Raw genomic sequence first — 26875 nt, 5'->3', positions numbered from 1 at the left:
CAGGGATCGTATTATGAAGACCTAAGCTTCGAAAGAAAATATCAAGTTACTCGAGAACAAAAGAAACCTTTTTCACGCTTCCCCCTTTCTCGACCGCTGACTTTTTTTTTAGCTGACTCGCTTCAAAGATCCCCACCTCTGGAGGTCAACTGCTGCATGAATCACCGATTAGCCTGAAAGGTGTGTAAAAATGAATTTCGGCAATTGGTATTATATTTTTATTAGATTGAGTGATGTGCACGTAATTCAAAAAAGAATGATACCAAACACGACGTATTTTTAACGTTATTTAACTATTTTAAGCAAGGAAATAGTTGGAATAATACGATGGTGATTTCTGGCGAATATCGATATCCTCGCAGCTGATAGTGAGCTTCACGGCAGTTGATGCAGATTTTTTTCGAAAACTTGATTGTCTGGTTACAATTTACGAGTTACGCTACAAGTCTCACTTGTCTGAGGTGCTAACGAAGCGATGTCTTCTCAGGATATTTTGTTTCTCCCTACTAGCAATCTGAATTCATCTGCTCATCTAGAGCTACGCGACTTATTGTTAGAAATAAGTGAGTAAGTTGCCTTCTCTATAGGATAAATAATTTGCACAGTCTTATGGTCATGCTTCACCCTCTGCAGTAAGCTCTGCTTACGCCGTATGCGATAGCATTAGTGCCGAACTTCACCTTGTACGAGTGGTTCCGTACTTTCCAGGGTGGGTTGACTTATAACCGGCAAGTGTTTTCCGTGTGGGTTCTAAAGAGTCCGGTCCGGTTTCATTTTTATTAGTTTTATTCTTATTCGTCTTTGGACCATGGCCCTTTCGAAGACACGAGTGAGAACTTTAAAAGATTGACTGAAAATAATTGAAGACGAAGAAAAGAATCCGGGCTAGAAATGCGTGAATATTACAGCACGCCTCGGTATGTCCGCTAGTACATGACGGCAGGGGTAGGGGTGGAGCGAGATCCCTGGTGAAAACAAGAAGTGGGATGAAGCCTAGGATTAGTTGGCCGTGCTGCTGACGATTAACGCCACATTGCCTCAATCATATTAAAAATTTAATTGCAAGAAAGGAACATTTCAATTAATAAACTATTTTTGGCCTTCTTGATCCATCTCATAACCAATCACTGCGACGGTGAAATCGGTTGTTTGAGGCATAACACGCACATTTCTCTCGTGAATACATGTACTTGAAATGGCATTTGATGGATAAGAATTTTTACATCGGACAGAAATGCATAATAGCAGTGAAAATTCCGAGTGGAGTGAAACATTTTTTAGCAAGGCGGCTTGTTCCTTCAGGATATTTGAAAGAGATATAATCCGAATCAACAATATGACCTAAGTGTTTCGATAAAGGAATAATTATTCCTGTAATCAGTTAAAATCTTTTTTAAATCCATTAATGAATGTCATAATTCGCAAAAATCCAGCGTTTCTTGGGACATAGGCAACCCGGACAAACATTCGTGCATTGATCGTTTTCCCGCATTTATCGTTTTTTTCATCCATCCCCCTGAAAATGATAAATCAAGGTTCCACTGTATTATTATTAGCCATTAACATTCCTGCATTCATTCCACATCTCTTTCTACGACCGTGATTTATCCAAATGCATTTCTCACTTCTTGTGACGAGATGAATAATAAAAGGTGGCCATTTTTCAGGAATGTATGACTATGCAAAACTGCAGCCAATGAGAAGCCCCAATTTTAAAATTTTTTTCTAAACAAGTTCTACTGTATTTGAATGGAAGTTATGGTGCGGAAACCTCCCTCTATGTTTCTTTCTCATTTTAACGGTCGATTTTGACGACTTAAATGCAAATCGGGCCCGCATTGAATGTGTTAAGTGCCATCCATGTATAAGACCCACCTGTTGGCTGTTGAGTTTTCCATACCAGTCATTGCGGTAAAGTAAAGTGAAAAACTTGCTTAATGGACAGTCATTGTCTCAATCTTTGAAGTTCCATGGCATTTCTATGGGGATTTTATTTTTAGTTTTTAAATTTGTAAAAATATTTCAATATTTTAAGTGCTGAAAGCTTGTTTTATAATCGTTTTTATAGTCGTTTTTGAGATATTGTTTTTTTAAAAGCAAGCATTGAAAGATATAGTATTTTTATGCATGTGGATAAAAGCTTTGACATCACAATTTGCCTAAAATTGGTTTTAATGGGATAGTTTCAAAAAATCATTGCTAAGTGTAAAGCTTTGAGCTAACTGCAATGTTTTGTTTTTATTTTAGGAAAGCATCAAGGACGCTCTTGAAAATGTTTGCAGTAGCATGCCCTCAAGGCTTGTTGCGGAATGTGACAGCTTGGTGGATCAGTACACTGAAGAACTGGTTGATATGCTGATTGCAGACTTCACCCCTCAGGAAGTCTGTGTCTATCTGAAGCTCTGCACTGGAGGCAGCAGGAATGTTCCCACCAATCCTAAGGCTGATTTTGAAATAAGTGAGTTCTCCTCCAGATGTTAATTTAACATTTTAGTGTTGGTATAACATGAGCATGTATGCCATCATCTTTTAAGTTGTCTCTTCTCTGTAATTTTTGTGCTTTCACTCCCTGTGATTATATTTTGTTAGGATAGTCAAGCACATTTGTCTCAATCTTTGATGTTCCATGGTGTAGCCATTGTTCTGAACCTGAGGAGAAATGTGGCTGGGGAAAAGGAAAGCATGTATAGACTATAGTTCAGCATGGGCCAATTAAAGCCTAGGGGAAAGGGATTAAGTGGAAAATTCCTATTACGTTGCTGTTTTTTGTATGTTCATAGCAGAAAAATGCATTTGAAAAAGGATGCATTTGAATGAGATATTGAGCATTGATTTTGATTTTTATCGATTCTTTGTTCCAATTTTTTTTGTGATGGTTGAAAAGGAAGTGTCATAAGTCAGGTGAAAAGAGAATTTTGCCTAGGTAAAGTCAGGGATTTTGAAATTGTGGATCTTATTACTAACACGTCTAATATCATGGGCATAATTGAACAGTTTTGGGATTGGTTTAATGCAGCTCTCCTCTCAGTTCTCTTATGTGCTTAATTTTTCATATCAATGAGTTTGAAGTATATCCTTTGAATTCCCTTTGCAGTGACAAATGAGATTCCAGACTATAAAGTGACTCATATGGAAGAAGTCGCAAAGGTCTTACCTTCCCATGTCCCAAAGAAGTTTAATGGGAAGAAGGCAAAGGACTCAAGCACTTGCGTCATCTGTGAATTCATCATGTCTCAAATCGACAATGCTCTGAAGGACAATGCCACAGACGTAAGTGTTTACTTGTAAAATCTTTATTATCATTCTAATAGCGCTATTTGTGTTCCTGTCACATTGATATGTGGTTATCTCAAGTCGGTCAGGATGGCGAGCAAAGCTTAGGTGATTTTGTGTAATCATTTTTACCCTCCAGGTTAAAAATTTCCCTATCTTTTATAAAAAATGCACATTTTTCTTTTATTTCCTTCATGTTCACTTATAGATTTAAGGCCTGATTGGCAGCTCTAGTCATTACGTTATTGGCCCTGGTAAAACTTTCAGACCACGAAACTGTGCTTCATTATTATAAATATTTATATCTAGTTGGTATAGTTTTTTGACTGCTAATGTAACAGATGCACCCATGTGCACTGTTTCCCTCACTCATGTGAAGTGCCTTGGAAAAAAGCCCCTGAGCCAGTAATCAAACCTCTGACGTTCCGCAATCTTCTGCATTTGATTCCACTAATAATTATTTATCATTGTGTGTACACTGGTTTGCAATCAGCATATTTAGTCCTGGTATTGCACCAGTCTATTCGATAAATTTGCACCTTTGATTTTTGCAAGATTTGTTTTTCTTGTACTTGAAATAATTAAGTTAAGCTGAACTTTCAGTGCAGTTATTAGCATGTTTAGTAAAATAGGTTCCACTGTTAAATATGTACATGTTGGATTAGTAATGATATCGAAGAACATAAATGGTTTAGCATTTTATGCCCCAAAGGTCAACTCTGTATCATGGTTTAAAATTGATGTGAAATGATGACTGTCAATGGTGCGACTTAGTCGTTGTTTTTATGAGAATTTTAATTTTTTCATTTAACTATGATTGCAAGAAAGACAAGTGAGATTCTTTAAGTAAAGTGAAATTCCTTGGCTGATGTGGCAGTATTATATGTATATCATTGAGGAGCGTGATTGGGTAGAACTTTTGGCTGCTTTTCCATGGGTCCCAGGGTGAAATGTGGGCTCGTAGCCTTCAAAAACTCCCAAGAAAATCCTTGAAGTTGGACGTTATGTTGAGAAAAAGAAACTGCCTCCTATGTGTGGTATTCGCATGCCTTAGGCCAAGTCTGGGGTGAGTTCTTCCCTCACCTATCGAAACCAACCTTCGACTACAGTCCGGCCGTCGAGAGTTGTCCGATGACAGTTCAAAAGGAGGGGCGGAGAACCCTGCGCCTGCACGGTTTGCAGCCAATTGCTGTCCCCCAAACGCACCTCATACCCTCGCCCAGTCATACAACGTTGTCTCATGGATATGAAGCACTGAAACAAGCCTGAGCCACCAAAACAAGCCCTTTCTGCGAATCGCCAAAACAAAGGAATCTTCCTTTGGATCCTTCACGCTCGTCGTCCCTTCTGGTTCCTTTCTTAAGGGAACCCTTTTGTTTACGCGTGGTGTGGGTGTTTCCATTTCTTACCTGGCAACCTTGCCCCCTACTCTTTCTAGCTGTCATCGGACAACTCTCGGCGGCCGGACTGTAACTATGGGTTGACAGGGTTCCCACTCAACCGTGAAAACCTTAAAACCGTGAATAAGCCGTGAATTCCGTCCACCGTGAAAAAACCTGGAAATAGCCGTGAATTTTGTCTTAAAACCTTAAAAAATCTCTCAAACTTGAGTGTAGATCTGTGATTGATAGATCGAAAGAAAAATCGATACGTCGATCATTATTTCAAGGTCAGTCACTCGCAGACACTGTCCACGCATTTAGTGCCATGACGATACGCAGACCTTAAGCCTGTGATTGGAAGACCGGCAGCCAAAGTACAGTACACTCCCGATTATCCGGGGTAATGATGGGGAGAGATGGCACGAATAATCGGAAAACACGGATAATCCAAACTTTCTGTTAAATGTCTTGCAATGTTCATAATTTACTTAAAACAAACAATATATTATTATTTATGCAGTTATTGTGTTGCTTTAGAGTGCTTCCAGGACTCCTTGAGAGCTTTCTTCGCCAGTTCGCGATCTTTTTTTAGCGACGATAGCGTGGATGTACTCGTATTATTAATGCTTTGTGTATGGCCTGGTTTCGAAAACCACGCATCCGTGGCTGTGTGATAACGGATACAGGAAAAAGGTTTGCACGAATGCTTCAAAACCACTGCTTCACGTCGCAAACTACACTGTCAGGCACTACGCCACGTACTCGCGTCTCGCACAAGTTGCCCGGGTTGAAACTGCTGCGGGACTTGTATCCGTGATCAAGGAGCGCGGTCGCGCATTGCGAGGCTTGGAAAACAGGAACACGGTGCTCCCGTGAATGCAACTAGAGCGCGATCGCTTCCGTTTTACGAAGGGGATTCTAACGGAAATGATAAGCCCCGTATGTCCTAGCATTGATGCAGTAATTCTGGTGATTTTGCGTAGGATTTTTAAAAACAAAGATCGTGGAAAAAATTGAGCGAGAGTGAAAATCATGCACGGATAATCCGCAACCCGGATAAACCGCAGCCGGATAATCGGGAGTCTACTGTATTCATTAATCCTGGCTAAAAATTGACTTCCCTGCCACCCTCCATTTTCCCACTCACAACCTTTAGCTGGCTCTAAATTTTGGTTAGGCCAAAATTGGCGACGTCATAAGAGCACTTACATTGCTGTGTTTGCATTCCCGGAGTTCATCGCGTTTGCGGAATTTTTAGTTAACGTGCGGCCGGTTATTGTTACGTGATCAATATTTCTTCCTAAAATGGCCTACCAAAGACCGTGAATTTGGCGAAATTTAGACAGTGAAACCCTGGAAAAACCGTGGATTTTATAATTTAGTTAAGAGTGGGAACCCTGGTTGAGTCACTGAGTGAGTTAATGCTAATGGGTCTGATTGTTTTTAAATTGAATGTATACTTGCAGGAAGAAATCAAACATGCAGTGCATACCGTTTGCAATCACCTGCCCATGACAGTCGGCAAGGAGTGCAATGGATTTGTGGATCAGTATGCTGATGTGGTAATCAGTCTTCTGGCTGAATTCATGGATCCAAAGGATGTCTGTTCTGCCCTCAAGCTCTGCAGTAGCAAGTTCCTCAACAAATCTAGTGGTAAAGACCTTGTTTGAAATTTATCAATCATTAATCTCCCTCAATTTTTTATTACTATGGTCTGGCTTTGACCGAACAATGCTAAACTAATGACAGTTATAATAAACATGTGAAAGATCCACAGAGAAAAAATCATCCGCCTTGACCGGGATCCCGGTCTGGTATGTGAGATGGTAAAAATTTCTTCTCTGTGGATCTTTCGCACGATTGTGCATTGCGGGTGACTCCCATATAAGTTATCACTGTGGCTAGTCCCGGTATACTTTAAAACAAGTTATCAAATTAAAAAATCATAGGGCGGCTTAATACTTTATGTAAAGATTTTCAAACATTTTGACATAAAATCATTGCAATAGAAACAAATCTTCATGTGAGTAAGAAATGCAACCTGTGTTGAAGTTGCAGGTCTAAAGGCCGTTTTACACGGGGCATGGAATTGTGCAGGTAGAACTGCATTAATTTCTAAAATGGCGTGGAATTGTGTGAATGCATGAGCGAAATTAGAACAGAGGGGCTATTTTGCAATCTCACGTCCACATATTCTCGCATGTGTGCAATTCACCGCTTTACACGATGAAATTTTGACTGCACCTTTGTTCACACATCAGATTCTGCAAGTACCTGCCCCGTGTAAAACAGCCTTTAAATGCCTGTAGTTTTCATATTGAGACAATTCATTTCAACAACGACTTATTCTGACAATTACTGAGCGAATATTCATGTAAATGTCCCACGAGATGAGGGAAATGGGCTCGTTGAGCATGTTGAAGTTGGGAGGTATATGCCTCTCATCCTCTCCCAACTCGAACTGCTCCCCGCTGCCCGCAAACTCTCCACCTGCGAATCACAAGCAGTGCCACGCCTCGTCTCCACGGCAAACCACGGCGGCGGGAGTATGAAAGGCCAACAACCCGCATTGTCAATATGATGAGGGAATGGCTTGTTTTACTCCCTCTTACATGATCATAATTTCACCTAAATTTTAATTAGTGATGGGTCGGTTCGATTCTTCGATTCTTGGCCAATAACCGGAATCGAAAATGAGTTCAGTCAAACCTCTTTATAACGAAATTCTAGGGACCAAAAAAAAATTTTGTTGTATAGAGGTTTTTGTTATACAGAGGTATCCCTTTTACAAAAGTTATTACCCATTTTAATGTACTGAAAAGCTTTTTAGCAAATAAAGGACTGATATCTATTGATAAATTCACTTAAATAAGATATGTTACCCACATAAATATGGTAAATTTTCTCAAATTTACTTTAAAAATGTAAAACTTTGATATGGCCTCATTGGCATAGCAAGAACTTAAAGCCAATCACTAATTGAACTCAATCATGCAAAGATTTGATAGGAGCACATTTAGGGACAAGTGTAATTGATATTTTTAATCATGGCATTAACAAATAAATTTCTTTATTTCACTCACAAAATTGAAGAATTCTTTATAAATAATAATATGTTACAACTTCAGGTAACTCTGAAATTCAAGAAGATTTGGCGTTAACAAATAAATTTCTTTATTTCACTCACAAAATTGAAGAATTCTTTATAAATAATAATATGTTACAACTTCAGGTAACCCTGAAATTCTAGAAGATATATCCCAGTCTTCCTGGTAACAGCCAGTTAAGAGCATTATTAAATATTAAAGATAAGATCACAATACGAGGTCTGTTCAAAAAGTACCCGGAATTTTTAAATTTCGCGGGTCTGGAGAGTCCGATTGTCGAAATTTTTTTATATTTTGTTGGTATACATGCCCCTAAAGTATGATAAAATTTTCAGCCATATTCACTGTTTACTTTGTCTGTGGTAGTCGCTAAGGTTCGACGTGTTTTTATGAGCTCGGCAATTTTTGCTTGTTTAAACAATGGAAGAATTGAAGAGTCAAAGAATTTGTATTACATTTTGCGTAAAAAATGAAATAAAGTGTGACTAAGTGTGTGAAATGTTACAAAAAGCCTATGGTGAGTCTGCTATGAAAAAAACAAGTGTTTACGAGTGTAATAAGCGTTTCCAAGATGGCCACAAAGACGTTGAAGATGACGATCGCTCCGGTCGACCCAGCACGTCCATAATCGATGAAAATGTTGAAAAAGTTGAAAAAATGGTTATAAATGATCGCCGAATAACAATTAGAGAAGTTGCTGATAAAGTTGGCATATCAATTGGCTCAATTCATAAAATTTTTTCAAAAGTTTTGGTTATGAAACGAGTGGCAGCAAAATTCATTCCAAAACTGCTGAATTTTGACCAAAAAAACAATCGCATGAACATCGCTCAGGAGCAGTTAAATGACGTCAACGACGATCCAAGTTTGCTTGAAAGGGTTATAACTGGTGATGAAACATGGGTGTACGGTTATGATGTCGAAACTAAAGCACAATCGTCCACATGGAAGCATTCAACGTCACCAAGAGCGAAAAAAGCACGTCAAGTTCGATCAAATGTCAGGGTTTTGCTAACTGTTTTCTTCGATTACAATGGCATAGTGCATCAAGAGTTCTTACCACAAGGTCGTACGGTTAATAAGGAGTATTACCTTGAAATTATACGACGTTTGCGTGAAGAAATCCGAAAAAAACGCCCCGATTTATGGAAAAAGAATTCATGGCTTTTGCACCACGATAACGCACCTGCTCACTCGTCGTTGCTTGTTCGTAATTTTTTGGCCAAAAACAATACCGTAGTCATGCCCCAACCTCCGTATTCAGCAGATATGGCTCCGTGTGACTTTTTCCTGCTCCCAAAGTTGAAGAGACCCATGAAAGGTCGGTCTTTTTCCTCAATTGAAGGAATAAAGGCCGAATCGCTGAGAGTGCTAAAGGACATACCAAAAAGTGAATATCAAAAGTGCTTCGAAGATTGGAAAAATCGCTGGCATAAGTGTATTATATCTGGGGGGGACTACTTTGAAGGGGACCATATTGATGTAGACGAATAAATAAATATTTTTTTGAAAAAACGAAAATTCCGGGTACTTTTTGAACAGACCTCGTATGTAGGCATTCCATGGAATTTGTAAAACTAAAGAAAGCTTTAAAACAATTAACTCAAATGCTCTTTAGCAGACACAAGACTGTGCAAACAAAAGGATAGTAATTAACAAACAGCAAATTGACTCTTTGCATATAAATAATAACATATCCCACTATCAACATAAATAGAACTTAATAGAATTTAGATGGCTGATGCTCTCAAAATTAAAATAAAACTTATTTAAAGAAATCTGGTAATTTTTTCTGAATGGTTCGCTTTCCTTCCAAGGACCATCTCACACAAAGATGCCGCAGTTGATCGAGAGAGACTAAATGCTCAACAGGTATATCTCTCTGGGAAAAAAATTTCTGCAGGGCTTCAATGTATGCAAGGGCCTCATTTGTAGTAATTTCTCTCTCAGGGTTACCTTCATCCTCATCACTCTCAGATGAATCTTTTTCCATAACTTCCTGTAAAATATCCTCATCTGTTACTTCAGGGAATACTGGTACATCCTCATCAGCAGATACAAAATCATCTGCAGTCACATCAGTTTGCACTCCTGCTCTCAAAATATACTCCTCCCAGACTGCATCAATGCCAATGTAATTACTGCTTATACTGGGACCTGCTTCAGTTTCTTCTCCTTTATTGAAGTCAAAGCCTGCCTTTCTCCAACAGTTCCTTATTGTTTGAGGAGTCACGCTCCACCAGCCACCAGTAGCCATTTCAATCCCTTGTTTTAAGTTAATAAAATAAGGGTTGTCCATTTTCCTCTCAATATTAATTACGATTCGATGCAGCATCCTCGATCTGTAATTCGATTTAAAAGATCGAATAATAACCATATCTAAAGGTTGCAGGCAGGAAGTGCAGTTCGGAGGGAAGAAATACAACTTCACATTTGTTAGCCTATTTATATCACAAGAGTTGTGAGCCGAACAGTTGTCTAATAAAAGAGCAATCTTTCTCTTTTGTGCTCTCATTTTCATGTCAATTTCTAAAACCCACTGCTGGAATAATTCAAAAGTCATCCATGCTTTTTTTTTTCGCCCTGTAATCTGCTGGTAAACTTCAAATGTTTTTAAAACACCGTGGGTTTCTCGCCTTTCCTATCACTAAGGGTCGTAACATCTCAGTCCCATCTGCATTACAGCAGAGAAGGACAGTGATGCGATCTTTTGCCTTTTTACCACCTTTACATTTATCTGTTTTTACAGCCATTGTCCTCTCAGGTAGCGGCCGATACATTAAAGCCGTCTCGTCGGCGTTGAATATATTTTTCGGGGGAAAACTCGCCATTATCTCCTTTAATTTTCCACTCTGCCACTGAGCAATGGCATCTGCCGGTGCAGACATCTCTTCTCCTGATATTCCCTTGCACAAAATATTGTGGCGAGTGCGAAACTTTTCAAGCCAGCCTTGTGATGCGCAAAATCCGTCTTCACCTAAAGTCACGGCCAATTGCTTGGCTTTCTGGCAAATTAGAGGTCCAGTGACAGGGATATTCAAACTTCGTATTTGTAAAAACCATTTAAATGTTGCTTCATCAACCTTGTCGTAAGTTGCGGCCCGTAATCCCTTCCTCGTGGGATTCACAGCGTTGTACATGGTGCTTATTTCTATTTTGTTTCTCTTTTTTAAAATTGTTGTCAATGAAGACGGCGATATGTCGTAGCTTCTTGGCCACATCCAATTTCTTCATTTCTGTGTCAAAGTCTTTTAAAATGGCAATTTTCTGCTCGAGAGTGAATTGCTTTCTTTTTGGTGGCATTCTGTGAGTCCCTACGAGTTGGAGAAAGATTTGATAAAAATCCCCAATATTAACCATAAAACACATTCTGATGGACTGCTAATGGTACCTTTTAACTTTTCGTTCTCTTCTACGAAGATTCTGAGACTTGACAATATATTTAACGTCACTTTTAAAAGAGTTATTGCTCCCGAGGACTTTCATCTGCTAACTCGGCGTGTGAAACTTCGCAGAAATAGCCAATATCGTCAGTAATCGATAGGTCGATAGTTTCAGTCGATACCTACGATCCACTGCATGATGGCCGTCATGTAAAAACGAAATGCAGACGATGCTAAAATGAAAAATATAGGTAATAGTGCTTTGTTAGCGACAATTATCTATCAACACAACCTTTAATCACATCCAAATTATTAATCTTATTTCAAGGAAACAAAGTAATGGATTCAGCGATGAGGAAAAAATTGAAATATGTACTCCCTTTTCGAAAAAATTAATGCGGCTATCTCGAGCGCAAATGATATCAATGAAATGGAGGATACGTAATCACAAACTTCATTATTTCGCTCTAAATAGGTAAAATAATTGACTCGGGGCCAAAAGCTTATTTCGTTCTAGAGAAATTTTTGCTGTACAGAGGTTCGTTGTACAGAGGATGAAAATACACATAACTTACGGGAACAAAATCTGGACCGTAACTTTTTTTCGCTGTATAGAGAACTTGTCTTCTACAGAAGTTCGTTCTAAAGAGGTTTGACTGTACTTGCCAAGGTGAAAAATCGATTCGATTCCAGCAGTACTTCGAACCACAAATTTATATACGACCGCGTTTTCAACAGTCATTTGAATTTTCGCGTCACGTAATCGTGATAACAAAACACATAGCATATCGATTCTAAGTGGCACACCACTTCCAGAGGAGCAAATGCAGACTAGGGAGCCTGTGACAGGTGTATGGTCAAGATACAGTGATGCATTTGGAAAAGTACCCAAAGTCAGCGTAGCAAACACTGTTGAAGCTGAAGTGGAAGCTTATTTATCAGAGATGAATGCACCACCAAATTCCTTCCCTGGGAAATACTGGAAGACTTGCATCTCTTGCTCAAGGCTGAAAGTAGTAGCGAAGATGCTTTGCTTTCTGAGCAAAAATTAAAATTTGTAATAGGGGATTAAATTTGTGAGACATTATTGATAATACTAAGATATTTACAATAAAATATAAGACCACTTTTCAGGTATGTTCCGTTTTGAAATTTAGCTATTATATTTTAATGGCATAGTGATGATATGAAAGATGCTTTTGTCAACTGATTCTTTCACAGAGTAATAATTAAGTGGTTGTCTTGTTGCCTGGAATTAAGTGATATTTTTCTTGGAGCCTATGGCGTAAGAATCGATGGAATCAGTATCGGTAGAATTGGAATCGAAATATCAGGATCGGAATTGTTAAAATTTTGGAATCGACCCATCACTAATTTTAATGTAAACTGCTGGTTCCAGTTTTTTTCCGGTGAATTATGATCTGGTATAAAGTATTGGAATTTAAAGTTAGAAATATGTTCTATTTAAAGCTAGCTTAACCTGTAGAATGTGTTTAATTGTTACGACAAATGATAAATTTTGTAATATGTCAATCACTTTTTCCACTTGCATTTTCTACAGGACCTGCGACAGTACACCTCCTAGGTGGGAAGAAGTGCACTTGGGGACCTTCTTACTGGTGTCAATCTGAATTCCATGCTAATGCTTGCAAGGTAAATTTTTCTCTGTATACTTTGTAGAATGAAATTTTCTGTTTATTTATGCTAGAAGTTTACACTAATGAAAGGGATACTCAAATGGATAATGAAAATTGATAGATTATCCATTCATGATAATTTTACTTGCAAACTTAATTTTGGTGTCTCTATTATACTTTATGGTACCCATTTTTTTTAAATACCGTATATGTCTGAATATAGTTCCCCCTTTTTTCCAAAAATGCCTGTGGTGAAAGTAATATATTATATTACTATAATAAGGGGGGGACTATATTAGGGAAAATAGGGTACTTGTCTTTTGAATTAGATAAGGGCAGGAATGGTAGATAGTGTTTTTGCGGACTGGCTAGATAATTGATGGGTGGATAATTCAAAGAATGCAAAAAGCAAGTGATATTCAAGGTTCTACTATGCCTGATGTTCTTGTTGACTCTTAATTATTTTTAGATTGGACTGAGTGATTATCTAAGCTTCTTGTTGTAGTTTTAGTTCCATTTGTTTATCTTAGAACCATCAAGACATAATACATCAACTAAACTGCTATTCCTGAGAGGAAATTCCAAAATATGAGCTGATATACCACCAAAACCTATGCCCAGACTGGTTAAAGTGGAAACTCTGAATGTCTTCTCACCATTCACTCAAAATATTCCACTTTTTAGTTATGCATTCTTTATCAGTAAAATAGTCACTTTAAAATGTATCCTCAGACCGTGGCAGAAAAAAATATTTTTTTTGCAAAAATTCATTTACTTTTTTGTGTCAGGTTGGGAAACTATGCCTAGGTTACAGAAAAAGATATTGATGGTAGAGATTTAGGTCTTCATACCAAGTTCAAATGAAGTTTTTCCTAGAACCTTTTAGATTTTAGGAAGGAAAAAAAGTCCAGTAGAAAGTAATGGTCAAGTAAACAATATTTATGAGGATGCAATATTTCCTAGGAAAAATATTTCAGTACATACATACATATTGTGTTGCAAATGTACCTGCTAAGCTTCATGCCTCGTAAATAGGTACTCTGAAATAATAAAAAACAATTTAAACCATTTACATTTACAATGTGCTAACCCTTGAACTTTTTCTCCTTTTAGGCTACTAAGCATTGCCAAGACAAAGTCTGGAATGGATTGAAGCCTGTAACGAAGTGAAGGTGATTTTTATAAGTACTTTATTACTATTCCGTGCTTCAAAGAGGTGAAAGCATTTGTATTCCAAGAGCTTTGCTCAGCAATTCTTTCTTGAATTGAATTGGCAAAAAAGAAGTGTCATTATGAAACATTTTTATTTTGAATTTAGAGGCTGTCAAGTGACTCTTCCTTATTTCGTGAGCATTCTTTCCTTGAAGGGTTTGAATTATTCTACACTTGAAATTTTAGTGTCGAAAATGGTAAATTTTGCTACGTTAGGAGAAAACAAAATAGCTTTAGTTCCTCTTCATCACCTTTTAGGAGGATATTGTTTCAGCAGATAGTATAGATTTGTACAAAATTTTAAATAAAAATAGATTTTAAATAGTCTATAATTGTGAAAATGATTGTTTAATTGTCATTATCAACTTTTGTTTATTTTGTAATCAATAAATAATTGGTTTTTTGTAATTGTAATATGGTTTTCCTATCCTGCCGGCAATGCATGTTGATTAGAGATGGGTCGAATAGCAGATTTCTCGAACTCAAATATTAAATAATTGCTCGAATACCTTGAATAAAAGTCATTATTAGACACCTTTTGGGCTAGTAGATGACTCATGCAACAGTTGACCCCCAGAAATGGGGAACTTCGAAGCATTTAGGCAGAAAAAGGTCAGTGGATGAGAAAAGGGGGGAGGGCGTGAAACACGTTTTTATTGTTCTCGTGTAACTTGATATTTTTTTCGAAGCTAAGGTCTTCGTAATACGATCCCTGCGTGAGTTGGGACCTTTTGTTTGATTTCAGAGAAGAGGAAATCGTCAGAAAGGTTGAGGCGAATGCTAATTGGAGGGGGATAGCGGATCGTGGGAAATGCTCCAATGTTGCTATCCCACGGCACTGGATGGATGCAGGAAAATGGTCAGTGGGGGAGAAAGAGGGAAGGGTGAAACATGGTTCCATTATTGCCCTGTAACTTGATATTTTCTTTTGAAGCTTTTGCTTTATGGTCTTTGTAACATGAACCTTGCGCGAGCTGGGGCCTTTTGTTTGATTTCGAAGAGGATGAAAGCGTCGGAGTATGGCTGATGGATGGAGGGGGTAGCGGATTTTGGGAATTTTGCTTCGTACTTACTATCCCAAGGCACTGATTGTGAGGTTCTCCTGAAGGGGGACACCAGGGATTTTTGGATTTTTTCACCCGATCAATTTCGGTTCCCCACGTCGAACTCTTTTCACCGCTTAAACCCGCGAATTTGATGTAGTTCGTCAACTTGCCTAAAATGGCGCTGCGTGCACTAAACTACTACAGTTCTCTACATTTTCTGAGTCAACTACCAACGACGTGCGTGCGACAGTGTATGACGCGAAATTCAAAGTATTCGAGACGGTACTTTTAGCATAACTATTCGAGACCTCGAATATCGAATACTTTCTAGTATTAGAGTATTCGCGGACACTATTCGCACATCTCTAATGTTGATATTTATTTTGGTTCAATTGGTTTAAGATGCCATTTGGAAAGGAACACAATGTGGAGATAAGAATGAGGAAGATAAGCACTTATAATACAGAGGGTGAAAATTGTCATGAAAAGCTGGAAACTTTAAGAGAATTTTTACTTTATCAAAAAGTGTAGAAATTCATGTGAAAGTCTGGGAGAAACTTATACATATATATGAAATTCTTGGAATGTATTTTTCTACCTGTGTGCTCATCATTCCCTCCCCTTATTTCTCCTAATTGAACTTGTGTTCAAACCTGGCGTACATGGAATAGGCCCCCTCAGTTCATGGAACTTTCAGTTATGATTCTTAATTCTTCAACCATCACATTAGGGTAAGATGAATCAGGTCATGCTTTGCTCCGCTTAAAAAAATTAATTTGTGGAATATTGTGTAATTTGGTGAAATTATTTCAAAGGCTAATATGTATCTACAAAACAAATACTGTTTAATGTGTTTGTAATTTTGTTTAATTTTATACTAAACACCACGGAAACCAGTTAATATTTCCCCAAATACATTGTTTCTCTCCTATTACCGGATCCAGTCTTAATACTGCATTTAGAGGATAACAGGACATGCTAGTATGAGAAGGGAATGGAATACCAACATTAACATGCAATGTAGGGACTAGTTTGGGTAAGAAGGGAGTGTTGCTGACTGTCCCATTTATGAAAAAAAAGTTTGGGCGGGAAGTATGGCATGGGACAGCAAGTCATAAGAGAGGATCCAACATTCTCGACTGTTTTTCCTGAAGTTATTGATACACCCTTAGGTGTAAGTTTCCTGTATCTTAACGGATAACGTACCCAATTAAAATTACATCCCAGTTTCCAAGTAAAATGGGATTCAAAATCCTTCTGGTCAGGACTGGAAAACAAATGGAACTAATTTAATGAAATGAAACACCATATTTCAGGGTTCTTTGTCAGATATCCTGGCACTTATAATAATCACATTTATTTATCGGCAGAAGTCATTTTTTCAAATACAGAAACAAACAACATTGTATATAAATTAGTAATTATTTTTTTAAATTTGAACATATAATAATGAACTACACTAATTTGGGCAAATATTGCTCAAGACATAATTACACGTACAAGTGGAGTAACACCCTCGATTGCTCAAGGTGCCTTTTAAAACAGTACTCGGAGAAACATAAAATGACTTCATCAAGAAAATGTTAATTATGTAATATGTAATGATCCCTTGCAATTCTGTACATTGGTAAATAGTGTAAAGTATAAATTAATGGAATAAGATTTGTCTCGTGGTATCTAATACAGATTACTACAGGTACTTAGGCAGATCACTTTGACCTTTCTTGGTCCATTGTGTATACCCCATGTTTATGCTGCCTGCCACTTGCCTTAATGGTCACCTATAAAACAGTCTCTAGGCACATTGCCAGAGGGGGTCCGTGGGGGCTTCGGGCCCCCAAAAATATTTTACCAAGTACAAACTGCCCACTTTTAGGAGACAGCCCAGGATCTCTTATCTTATCACTTTCTTTATAAGTTTTGGTCTGAGATCATGTTCTAAGATGTGAATTTTTTTCACAATCTGATGATATCCTACAACCAACGGTGTAAAAAGTAAAAAAAGAAAAGTTTTGAAAAATTGGGTGGATTTCGTAAACAAATTGGAAAAATAGTTTTCCCAGTTAAGGCAACCTGCATACCACTCATGCAACCCAAAGCAAATTTCTGGATACCTGGCTGTCAGCCCTGATCCAACTTTGCTTAACTTCAGTGACCTGATGGGAACTGCTGTGTTTGTATGGTTAAGTCCTTGATCCTAAGTGCCTGTTTGCAGAACTGAATTTTCTGATGTGGAACTCAAGGGGAAAAGGGTAAACATGCATTATGTTCCGTATTTTTTTGCATACATTTCATATTACTTCCCTACTGGTTTCTAATGGATTCCTTGGAAATGACATTCCACACTGTCCAATATCAGATGTGAAGTTCGTTTTTATTGGGAATCCATTTTTTCCTGCATTAAACTAGTTTTACATGGGGCATGTACTTACACAATCTGACCTACATGCGAGAGCACATTTCAAGTTGTGTTGTGTAAAGCGGTGAATTGCTAGGATGCATTCATTATGGTATAATAGCCCCTGTTCTAATTTCTTTCATGCATATGCAGAATTGTGTGACAGATTGAGAAAAAATGCAGTTCTGAATTATGCAATTCCATACCCCGTGTAAAACAACCTTTACATCTACTGTTCTATGATGATAAATTTCAGATTCAGTGGCCAGAATGGTCGCATTGCAAAAGATTTTCGGACTGGGTAAACATTGCAGAAGCCCATTTGAGTATTTCAATGAATACATTCAAGGAGTAAGCCTGAAGATCCATGGTTAGGGTAAATTCAATGGTTTTCTTCCTGTAAGAGACAAAGAAATTGATTGATTACTATTGTGGCAGGTTTAAGATAAAATCATTTTTTTGATACTAGTAGTTTAGGTAGTATTCAATAAAAAAGGCATTCACAAGCAGGAGAGAAATCATGGAATGCATTTAAAAAGAAAATATGAAAAAATATTTTGTCCTCACATAAAGGTACCTTACAAATAAAAATTAATACAGTAGATTCCGTTTAATGGGTCCACCGGTTACTTGGGGCAGCCGCTTAAATGAAGCAGATCTTGAAGAACAGAACCCAATAGAGGAATATCCCAGAGTATTCTCCGCTTAATTGGGACAGCATGCCGCTTTATTGGGCCATGAGTCGGCGACATAGACCCTATACTCGCGACGAAATTAAATTTTTTTTTTTCAGAATACTATTTTCTTATATTATCCTCCTTTGATTTACTCTTATTTTTCACAAATTTTCCTATTCTTGCCCTATTTTGAAAGCTCTTTGTTATAGTATCCGCAAGAGGATAGGACATTTCTTTAATAGGACTTAGTAAAAGACATTCATTCAGCGTCGCCCGTCGCTGTGAAAAATATTTTTAACAAAAATGTTATAATTCTTAAATGATAATAAATTGACCAAAATCGCTGATTTATTAATCAAATTAATAGTTCAATAAACTTATGTTGCATTATGAAAATTCTTTAATATTCTTTCTACCATTTCAACGTTTTTTATGACTATATACAAGAGAGTTCGCCTAATCGGGGCAGCCGCTTAATTGGGGCAAAGTGCACAAGTCCCAATATGTCCCAATTAACTGGAATATACTGTACTTATGATTCTTCTTGAAACTTAACATTTTTCTTCGAATTGGCACAATAAAATCAGTGCCCAAACATTTTCAAAATACATATTATAATCTGCTCCTGGGAAGAGAGATTCAGCTCTGCAGTGAACATGTTCAATATGCCATCTCAATTTGTAAAAATAGTGAAAACTAATTCTCTCGCTTCTTTGAAATTCAGGATCATTAATGGCTTAATCAAGCTACTACCAAAACAATTTCCTAAAAAAAATTGAAAATTGTTGCCAATGGCATTATTGAAAGACAATGGCATTGGTGGAGAAACAATAAAAAAAACAGAAGGTGAGCATGAGTAGCAGGTTGCCTACCATTCTACTTATTTATTTATTACCACAGATAACGACATTTCACAAAAATTCAACTATTTTGAAAGTAACAACTAGAACAAAAAAAAACAAAAATTAAATGTATAACAGGTAATTATTAAAAAAAATGTACACAAAATCAAACTCAAGCAAATGAGGACTAATTTCTGCAAACTTCCCAACTTTTCTTCTAAAGTAAGCTGAAGATTCATTAAAGTTAAATCCAAGTACGTAGCAGCAGCACTACCTGTTCTGAGAAGTCGGGAGAGCCCACTGTGATAGGCGAAAGATGGTCATTGAACGAAGACCCCTAGGCACTGACTAGTCAATACCAACCAGGAGTACTGGACTGTCAATGAGGCCATTCACCAAATTAAACAGTAGAATTACGTCAGCATGTTGGCGCCGAAGTGGAACTGGGAGGAGATAAAAACGACTCTCCAAATATCTGACTGGTGTAGTAAGGAAGTTATAGCCAAGTCGGACACCAAGCAATCTTATGAATTTCTTTTTAAAAAATTTCTTTTGTTCTAACATATAAAGAAATTACTATGCTCAGAGGGGAAGGCTCTAGAAGGTCATCTTATAGAGGATAAATACCAATGGAGCAACTGACATATGTATTTAGGTTTGAATTTAGATTTTCATTACAACTTCACCTAGGGATGACAATTCTCCCCCTCATTAATTATTTTTTAGTCATTAATTTTAGTGCAAGAAAAATCTCCTGGGAGATAACAGCTTACCACTGAGAAAAGGACAAAATGCCTAAAAAACTTTGTACGCAAAGTGTGTTAACATAAGGATGTGAGACATAGACATAAAGGAAGAATGAGAAGACCAAAATTGATCCTACAGGAATGTGGTTTTGGAGAATGGTTATAAGAACAGATGGACCAACAGAAAAGATAATGAGCAAGTACTAAATGAAGTTCATACTGGAAGAGAACTAATGGAAACAATTAAAATAATAAATGAAAGCTCATGGGACACCTATGACAGCTTCATACAAAATGAAATGAGAGGAAACGCTGACAAAAGACAGAGAGGATTACAGAAAGCTATGAGTATTTTCTATAGATATGAGATGGGATTTAATTTCACCAATCCATAAAAGAAGACATGAATGGAGTAGTCATAACACGTTGCGTACAGATGGCGAGAATTCTCGTCATTTTTTTCCCGAACGATCCGGACTGATGACGAAGATTCTCGTCATTTAAGCGCATCAACCTAAAAAATTTTAAAGTGTACAGTACGTATTCGTTAGTACGTATTCAGTTGTTGTTCATTATTCATAAATTTCATCATTCATGAATTGATGCATCATAATGTTTGATTGGATAAAGTTATATTCTAAACATTAGCTTTTTAACCATGTTTAAACCAAAGGCATTACGCCATAATAGGCACATATTTCCAATCTCGGCGTTCCTAGGTATTTAAATACCCAGGTGTGCAACGTGTTAAGAAAATAAAAATCCATAAGACAATGGAGAGGTGGCATGCAATAGAAAATTTGTACCTCAAAGGTATAGACTGGTGGCCAAGATGAGGAATCCGTAAGCAGCAGATTTAGAAGCAGTGACTTTGAGTGGAGGAGCAACACTAGTAACACAGCAAGTGGTCATCTCCATTCGTGTCTCATTTTCCGGCTCCTGTAAATTTTGAATCAATACACCTTGAAAGCCAATCATCGTATTGGTAGAGTCAGCACAACACAATGCAAACTCTTCCACACATCTTGTATATTGACAAGGTGGTGGAAAAATTAAAACAAACTGCTCGAACATGTTATTACCCATAGACAATATGGGAATAAGTGCTATAGAAAATTAAAATTATGGTATTGGCATTTTGTAAAATTAATAACTGTTTTAGGCTTTGTGAAAGTGTGTAGGTTGGAGGTGGCAACTGACTGTTGATGTGTGCCTATAAAATATAAAGTAAATGATAAATGAGGAAAGTACGTAAAGTTTTTATACCTATGAGATATAATATTCGAATATTCGAGAGGCCCTAAGCCTTTCTGCAAAATGCCAGGGAGGCTCACACATCATGAGATAATTGTGTGATAACCGATGACAGTAATCAGATTTTTAAGTGAAATTCATCCATAAATTATTCTGAGTGAAAAGTTTATGAAATCAGTGACACTATATAGGAGAAAAGATGAAGAATTCTGTTTGAGAAAAGTGTCATAAAGACATCAGTGAAAGGTGTCCAAAATTCCTGTGAATAAAGTTTGGACTAAGAATATTGTCCAAAAAGTTGACTCACTCTTGACGACTTGACTGATTCCAATGATGAAATGTTGCAAAGGAATAGAAAATGATATGTGCCTGTAATCAATAGCAGTCTTCGATTGTGGTGTATGAATTAATACCAGTTATCAATATGAGATAAATAAAATAGTTATAGTGTATTTGGAGGAGGCAACCAACACACCACTAGTATAAACTACATTTAATAATTACATTCTCATAGCATACAACGTAATAACCCACATTACATTAAATAATTTGAATTGATAGAAATCAAACAATTCTACACATATATATGTAATCTGATTCTACCATTTGCGTTCCACAATCATTTATTCTTTTTTTCTAAATATACTATCAAATTTTACAAGTTAGTGTGGTATTCAAGGTCGCGATGACAACTAATTCTGCTTTGTTTTCACATGGCCATATTCTTGAGCCATAAAAAATAGTTGGTTAACCTCAAAGAGGAATTATCTTAGAGGTAATCTACATTTCTCATTCTACAGCTGCTGTGAAATTTTATAAAATCACTTTTTGTTAACAATGAAAAGAGTAATAATGAAGAAAAAATATAGTTCCAGTATCATTTTCTTAAAATAGATGTAAAAATAAAGACTTAAGTCAATTCACTCCATTACTTTAAATATGAACCTAATGACAAGCCTGACACGCATGCATAGCCAGAACAGCCAAACAGATGTCATGTACTTTCAGGGAGATTCTCTCCGTAAACTTTTATAAATTCATAATAGTCAACTGTAGAAAACTTGAAAAAAAAAATTAAGACCTTGCAAAAAATGGAAACAATTAAAATTGTAACAAAACTGATAGTAACTTTTTAAAACTAAAATATACAAAAACGTTTTCTAAAGCAGGGATTATAAAAAACTTATCAGGTTAGAAGTCAATGTTATGCAAACTATAAAATTTTGAAGTAAATGCTCCCAAAGTTTGAAAAACCTCTTAGGTTATCAGTCAACAATTATGCAAACTGTAAAACTTTGAAGTAAATGCTCTAAGCTAACTAATATTCTCACCTAAATCACTTCAAGTTACAACACAAAATTACCGAAAAATTAATTATTTACAATAAGAATACACACAACAGATGAGATGGTACGATTACTGGAATTGTAACATCCGAGTATTAGGGCATTGGTAATGGTATTAAGCATAGGGAAATGGTTGTAGCATATGAAGGATTTGGCAGGGATTAGCTGATGAAATAATGATATACACATAAAGCTTGTTTTAATTCACGTCACATGGCTCTATATCATAAATTCTAAACCCAGAAAATTTATAAGAAAAAGAAATATGCAATTAAAATAGGTCTAATTTCACAAGCAGCAAAGCTACTAATGAAGATTAACATAGTAAGAATAGCTAGGTGCTAGGTGTCCATTAATTATCAGTCTTCCCAAACACCACCATAGTACTATGAACATGCTTTTCTACCTAATTTCTTAAAGGCCGTTTTACACGGTACACGGAATTGCGCAGTCTGACGTACGTGTGAAGGTGCAATCAAAATTGCGTCGTGTAAAGCGGTGAATTGCTAGAACACATGCGAGAATGCATGGATGCGAGACGGCAAAATAGCCCGTTCTAATTTCGTTCCTGCATTCGCACAATTCCACGCCATTTTAGAAATTAATGCAGCTCTAACCTGCGCAATTCCGTGTACCGTGTAAAACGGCCTTAAGAAATGGTCGAAGAAAAATGATTTATAATCCTTGGTTGTTAGAGCATCTTCCCCTGCCTTACGCAAATTCCTGATATACAGGGTGGAGAAAAATAGTTCTACAAAATTTTAACCAAGGATAGATAATGCCAGCAAGAACCAAAATTACTAATGCACTGCAGGAACAATTAGTGACTTTGTATGCAGTCACGTGCACGGGTGCAAAGTTAAAATAATAAAGTAAAGGCGCAAATAATATTTTTTCAAGGTGAACTTCATCCTTTGGTGTATTCAAAATTACTAATGTTGTTTAGGTTGAAAACACACCATTTTTAAACAACAGAAACTTTGAGCCAAGCACTCGCCCGATTGGCTGCGAGTTTACCCCGTTGCTGGATGCCTTGGATACATCATGATCTCCGCTAGGCAAAGCATTAAAAGTCATGAGTTGTACACAATAACTCTGGCAACAGGGAATACTCACGGCCAATTGGAGTGCATGGCTCAAAGTTTCTGTAGTTTAAAAGCCATATAGGCAGATTTAAGTGGGAACACGTGCCCCTCCTCCAGACGCTTCAAAAAAATAGACAAGAGTTTTAATACGGTTTTCATTATGTTCGTTTTGTTTTGTGTATTACGCAGCCTTAATCATTTAATTTCATGGTGAAACAAAACCCAGTACTATTCCACAAACTTTTATTTTGACTGTCAACTATTTTTGATGTTTATACCGTCATTATCAAGACTAACAAATATTTCATATTAAAATAAAGGGAATATTTCGCTTAGCAATGATTGTTTGTTCTTTTTAATCTCAAATATAAGACGACCTTTTGCCTGTCAGGCCCTTGCGTGGTCCCCCCCAGAAAAAAATTCTGGATCTGGCCCTGTTAAAAGTGGTGCGTTTTTGACCTAAACATCATCAGTAATTTTGGTTCCTGCTAGCATCTGCTATTCAGGCTTCAAACTTTGTGATACAATTTTTCTGATGAAAAGAATGTAAGATGAAAAATTTTTAATTAACTTGTTTTTCCATTAGAATTACAACCCTCATGATACCATAGCATCAAAAATTAGCCTATAAAATAAAATTGGGGAGAATAAAATACTTGCCATTTAGAAATTACTAAAATAGGCTTTTCTACTGATAATAAAAAGGGGAAATTTCCATAAGGAGACAAAAGTTAGAGATAATACTTTATTGTATCATTTCACTTCTCGTTAAAATTTTGCATATTGCTCACTAGTTCTCTTGGATATTAAAAATTCCAGAATCTTCAGGATTTCTCTGCCATTTTAATAGCTTGTACGCAACTTAATTTATCATCCTATTCTTCACAATTTGATAGTAATTTTAACCAGCCTCTTGCTTTTCATTGTATAAAAATAAAGATACACGAATTCTCCAAGGACTAACTTTGAAAAATATTCATAAATTGCACATACAATAGGAATAAACTTACTTAAGGCTCCGCAGAAAATTGAGCTCAAATTACATTACAAAGAAGTGGCCACTTACCATTAAGTGAAACTGAAGCACCAGATAGATGTATGTATATTACATACTTGTACTCCATGATTGAAGCCCATCTGAGGTGACTTCTTGTAGAGAAGAGGTAATAGTAAAGTGACACTGTCACCACACCGGCATGTCCATATCACACTTGTTAAATGCAGCACAAATTGTAAACAGCACACAATTATTAAATACATCTCAGAAACTAAATACAATGCAAAAATTCTATTTTTACAATTATATTAATGAAATGACAGACAGTTATGAGATTCCTGGTTTTTAAATTATGTTTGTTAACTTATCAGGACAACAGTTCGAAAGCCATCCAGATTTTGTCTTCAGGTCAAATGTGTGGAGACTGATTTATCACCCTTTTCATTGTGCTGGGCCCAATGTTATCGTGAGAAGTACTTAATAACTACTTTGTGAGAAGGATAGCCAAAGATCAAGAGTAGAGGATAAAAACTTCAATATGTATATGTATGCATAATATGGTTATCCTCACAGTAATTTGCAGAAAAGAGTAATAATCAACCAGTTGATGGCAACATGATAGCCAGTACCATGAAAAGGAATTCTTCTCACCTTTGACCTGAAGGATGAATAGCAAAGGTCTGATCTCAATAAATCTAAGGAGAAACCAGAAAAGTTGGAGTAACTGTAACCTCGTATTAGTTACACACTACAGCATGGAAACCATTACATGAGATCAATGGTGTTCAGAGAAGGTGTTCCAAAGAAACAAAACACTAAAACACAACTAAACCGCATGCCTTTGCAGCATGAAGATTTTCTGTAAAATTATAGGGAGACAAAACACCAATTTCAGCCTCTGAACAAACTATAGAGAAAAAATATCTAAACTGTATACATATGTACAAAGCAAAGGATACCCAGTTAAAGGAATTGGAAATGGGTATTTAATTAAAAAAAAATTATAGAAAATACACAGCTATAACCACAACAGAGAATCATATTACAAGGATTAGCAATAATCTCAACAATTATAGTACAGTTAAATACCGATTATCCAGGCAAACGATGGGGAGAGGCGGCACAAATAATCAGAAAACACCTTAGTCTGTAACCCTTTCTTAGCAGGCGTCCATTGTCAACATTTTGCATTAGCAGAGGTTTATTTTTAAGAAATAGTGAATGATTTTCAACAATTTACACTTTCATATGAATAACTAACATTTTTAAGCAATGTAGAATTTTAAATGGATTTATAGCATTGATAATAATAAGTTTTACTTAGAAAACACAAGGTACTGAAGACTTTAACTCCAGAAGTCCGTTAATAGTAACATTAACATTTCTTTTTAAAATCACTTATGCACAGGAGAAAACAAAGAATTAATTTCAAAGTATAAAAAAAATTGGAGTATGAAACAAAATTACTCTTTGCAAAATCATTGACAATTTAAACATTTCATCAGGGATTCCTGCTGTGAGGAGGATAATTAGTGAGTAGGAGACCCACACAGAAAATAAACAACTATTAGATATCTAATAGATATCTACAGATAGATAAATAGTTATCTAATAGACATTTATCGTAGATATCTATTAGATATATTATTGTCAAAACAGCAGCATGTCTAATAGGTATCTACGGTAGACATCTATTAGATAACTATGTACTTATACATATGTTTTATACTTATCTATATCTATTGAAATTTTTTCTCATGCCTAAGCTTGCTGCAATTAACATTAGTGAAAAACTTGTAGCCGTATGTTCAAAATAGATGAAAATAGACAATATACAGATATAGTTGGCATAGTCGCCAGGCAGTGGCATAGCCAAGGGGTATGGGGGTTCTGGACCCCCCCCCCCTCAAATCCCCCCGGAATATAAAAACACAATTATTGTCCTTCATAAAAGAAAACAAAATTTTGAGAAATCAGGAATTTACAAAATGTTTCTTTAACAAATTAAGTTTTTTCGATTTTTTAAAAATTTTGAAATTAGTTTAAAACCCATTACTTAGTGCCCGGTTTTTCAAAAATTTTCCCCCCTGGTTTTTTTTAAAAGTCCGCTGTCACTCGAGTAAGGAACCAAAAAATTTGTCCCTTAATCAAATGTTAAATAGCTTCCATTGCTCATGAATCGCGTTTTAAAAGACACTTTCGGAGATGCATCCAAAACCGCCCCTCGTCACCTGTGCATCTGATAGATGTCTAACAGAGAGAGATATATCTAATAGATGTCTAATAGGCATCTATTAGAATATATAAATAGACAATATATAAATATCTATTTTCCATGTGGGGAGTCGGGCCATATTGCCAAGGAGTGTCTCTGGAGTCTCTCTAAGCTGGGTCTCAGGCAGGGCCTCAATACCTACGACCATTGCTATCTCACTGGTCACTTCCCTTCCTCACATCAGCTGTAACTGATGTCCTTTCGTTTGACTTCAA

At 36.6% G+C, this 26875-nt stretch overlaps 1 protein-coding gene and 1 long non-coding RNA gene across 3 annotated transcripts in view; one reads left to right on the top strand and one right to left on the bottom strand.

Annotated features, from left to right (window-relative positions):
* LOC124160199 (prosaposin) overlaps positions 1 to 14047 on the top strand; it is a 30864-nt gene extending 16817 nt beyond the window's left edge. Inside the window, exons 13-17 of the mRNA XM_046535978.1 lie at positions 2248 to 2458; positions 3095 to 3270; positions 6122 to 6308; positions 12707 to 12798; positions 13896 to 14047. Coding sequence (XP_046391934.1) covers positions 2248 to 2458; positions 3095 to 3270; positions 6122 to 6308; positions 12707 to 12798; positions 13896 to 13952 — 723 coding nt within the window. The 3' untranslated portion in view covers positions 13953 to 14047. The remainder of the gene's footprint in view (positions 1 to 2247; positions 2459 to 3094; positions 3271 to 6121; positions 6309 to 12706; positions 12799 to 13895) is intronic.
* Positions 14048 to 16350: 2303 nt separating this feature from the next.
* On the bottom strand, positions 16351 to 25318 carry LOC124160543. Of its 2 annotated transcripts, XR_006865188.1 has the most exons (3): positions 24455 to 25318; positions 20510 to 20642; positions 16351 to 17835 (listed from the first exon to the last, which is right to left on the bottom strand). It is a non-coding gene; the product is annotated as an uncharacterized LOC124160543 (long non-coding RNA). The 2 variants fall into 2 exon arrangements; XR_006865187.1 differs by lacking the exon at positions 24455 to 25318 and having other exon boundaries at positions 20510 to 22607.
* Positions 25319 to 26875: the final 1557 nt, after the last annotated feature.

This window comes from Ischnura elegans, chromosome 6 (genome assembly GCF_921293095.1).
Source record: "Ischnura elegans chromosome 6, ioIscEleg1.1, whole genome shotgun sequence".
Classification (NCBI taxonomy): Eukaryota; Metazoa; Arthropoda; class Insecta; order Odonata; family Coenagrionidae; genus Ischnura; species Ischnura elegans.
This window is presented reverse-complemented; position numbering and strand designations above follow the sequence as displayed.